Here is a 2,719-nt window from a genome sequence, read left to right on the forward strand (position 1 = left end):
CCCTCGCCACCTCCTCACCCCACCCCCGCCATCCCTGCCTGCCAGGCATCCCCTCTCCCGGCTCAAACAGGAGCCTCTGCCCCTTTAACGGGCCGGGCCCCGCCCCTGCCCTACCCCCAGCCCCCACTGCCCACCCGAGGCGGATCTGTCAGTCACTGCCCCAGCCCGAGCCAGCCAACCCTCTCCGCCCCGGACTCGGACTCGGGCAGAGGCCCCCCGCAGCCCAGCGTCCATCTGCGCTTCAGAGACAGAAGGGCGCTCCTGGGACCCTGGTGGGTCGCGCTCCCCCGGGATGCGAGTTCCTGCACCGACGCCCCGCAGAGGCCGGCATGGGCGCGGCTACTCCCCGTGCGTTGGGATGAAGCTGTCCTGGGGGCCCCGGCGCCCAGCCGCGGCCAGCTCCGCGGGCCCCTGAGGCCGCCGCCCCGAGCGCCCGGCTGCCGGGCTCCCAGAGCTGCCTGGGGCGCCCTCGCAGCCGCCGAGCCTCCCGCGGTCCTCCCTGACCCAGACCCATGGAGCCCGCCGTGCTGGTCTCGCACAGCCTCCCGCACCACGAACCAATCAGCTTCGGCATTGATCAGATCCTGAGCTGCCCGGAGTCCACCGGGAGCGGCCTAGGCCCGGGTCGAACGGTCCAGGGCCACGGGGAGAGTGCGGCGTTCTCAGGGGGATTTCACGGGGCCTCAAGCTATGGTCCCTCCGGGTCGCTGGGCCCGCTGCCCGGCAGCTCGGGCGTGGGCCCGGGCGGTGTGATCCGCGTCCCCGCGCACCGCCCGCTGCCAGTGCCGCCGCCCGCGGGAGGCGCGCCCGCCGTGCCCGGCCCCTCGGGCTTGGGCGGCACCGGGGGCCTAGCGGGACTCACCTTCCCCTGGATGGACAGCGGCCGCCGCTTCGCCAAGGACCGGCTCACGGGTGAGATGCCCAACCCCTCCGCGTTCTGTCCCACGCTCACCCGGGCTCCTCATCTTTGATCCTTCGGATCCAAATCCAGGTCCCCTTCGTACTCCTCCCTCAGATCATTTCGGGGGATCCCCTCCCAACTTGGGTGTCTTGGCCCCGCTGCTGAGAGGGGATGGGAAGGCAGCTACCGTCGATGCCCGCGCCCTTCTCTGCAGCCCACTGTCCACACGGCGGGGACAGCAGGGTGAAGTTATGGGGACGATTCTCCCTCACCCGAGGCCGTTTCTTCCGAGCCCCTTTCTTGTCTAGAGGCCTCTGCTGGTGCGGGGCCGAGCTGGGGGCGCCGGTAAGGACCAGGCGCGGGAGCTCTCTTCCCAGGGGCGCCTCGGGCCGCCCCGCAAACCCTGCCCCGCTCTCTCCTCCTCCCTGCAGCCGCGCTCTCCCCCTTCTCCGGGACGCGCCGCATCGGCCACCCTTACCAAAACCGGACCCCCCCGAAGCGGAAGAAGCCGCGCACGTCCTTCTCGCGCTCGCAGGTGCTGGAGCTGGAGCGGCGCTTCCTGCGCCAGAAATACCTGGCCTCGGCCGAGAGGGCGGCGCTGGCCAAGGCCCTGCGCATGACCGACGCTCAGGTCAAGACGTGGTTCCAGAACCGGCGCACCAAGTGGCGGTGAGGCGCGGGGCGGGGAGGGCGGGCCGGCCCGACCGCTGGCGGCGAGGCGAGGCGAGGCGAGGCGAGGCGAGGCGCGGGGCGGGCGGGGGCCGGCCTCCCTGACCCCCGTCTCCGCGTGTCCAGGCGCCAGACGGCGGAGGAGCGCGAGGCGGAGCGGCACCGCGCGGGCCGGCTGCTCCTGCACCTGCAGCAGGACGCGCTGCCGCGGCCGCTGCGGCCGCCGCTGCCCCCGGACCCGCTCTGCCTGCACAACTCGTCACTCTTCGCGCTGCAGAACCTGCAGCCCTGGGCCGAGGACAACAAGGTGGCTTCCGTGTCTGGGCTCGCTTCGGTGGTGTGAGCTACCCCGCCTGGCCTGCCCAGCGCTTTCCGGACCGAGGCGCCGCGTGCGGCGCGGGGCCCAGGGCTGCGGGGCGTGCGGCGCCCTCGCCGTGGTCCTGCGGCAGCGCCGCGCGGGGAGGGGCCGGCCTCGAGGCTCCCGGCGAGGGCTCCTGGGCCGCCTCCGCTCCCGCGCCCAGGCCGCCGTGGCTCGCCTTCCCCGCGAGCCGAGACGTGGCCTTTCCCGCCGTTTTCCACTCGGCGTGTCTCACCGCGGCTGGAACCTGAGGTGTGGAGAGGGCGGGACCTGCAGTACAGTAGCCAATGAGGTTCGGAGAGGGGGCGGGCCGGCCAATGGAGTTGCTTCAGGAGGGACTCCGGGGAGCCCGAGCCCGCGAAAGGGGCTGCGAGGGGGCCGCCCGCGCCCGCCGGGTCGCCCCGAAGGTGTGATGGAAGGAAGACGCCGGCGACAGCGGTGTCCTGGGAGCGGTGCTGGTGAACGAGCTTGACTGTGACAGGGACGGGGTTATCCACGCGGGGCGCCTCACCCTTCACTGTCAAATAATCGCTGAGGATTCTTCCCGTTGAGCCTTCTGTGGTCCGCGCGCGTCCAGACGGCTGAATACACCCTCGGCCAGCGCCGCGCACGCGGGCGGCGGGGCGGCTCCTTCATCTTTCACTCAATGAAGGAGAAAACCTGGGCCCTCTAACACCGCGGGACAGGGGGAGGGGGAGGCAGGCGGCGCGGCTACGCGGCCCGGCGGAGTTAGGGTGAGCAGAGCCTGGCGAACAGTTAGGAAGTAACAGATCTAAGAAGAGGCAAAGATA

General features: G+C 72.0%; 1 protein-coding gene across 1 annotated transcript; it reads left to right on the plus strand.

Annotated features, from left to right (window-relative positions):
• Nucleotides 1-512: 512 nt before the first annotated feature.
• Nucleotides 513-1,913, plus strand: TLX2 (T cell leukemia homeobox 2). Its single transcript, XM_087823859.1, has 3 exons — nucleotides 513-912; nucleotides 1,333-1,570; nucleotides 1,697-1,913. Exons 1-3 carry the CDS (start codon nucleotides 513-515, stop codon nucleotides 1,911-1,913), a joined length of 855 nt encoding a protein of 284 aa, XP_087679985.1.
• The last annotated feature ends 806 nt before the right edge of the window (nucleotides 1,914-2,719 follow it).

This window comes from Miniopterus natalensis, chromosome 13 (assembly GCF_054644295.1).
Source record: "Miniopterus natalensis isolate mMinNat1 chromosome 13, mMinNat1.hap1, whole genome shotgun sequence".
NCBI classification, from domain to species: Eukaryota; Metazoa; Chordata; class Mammalia; order Chiroptera; family Miniopteridae; genus Miniopterus; species Miniopterus natalensis.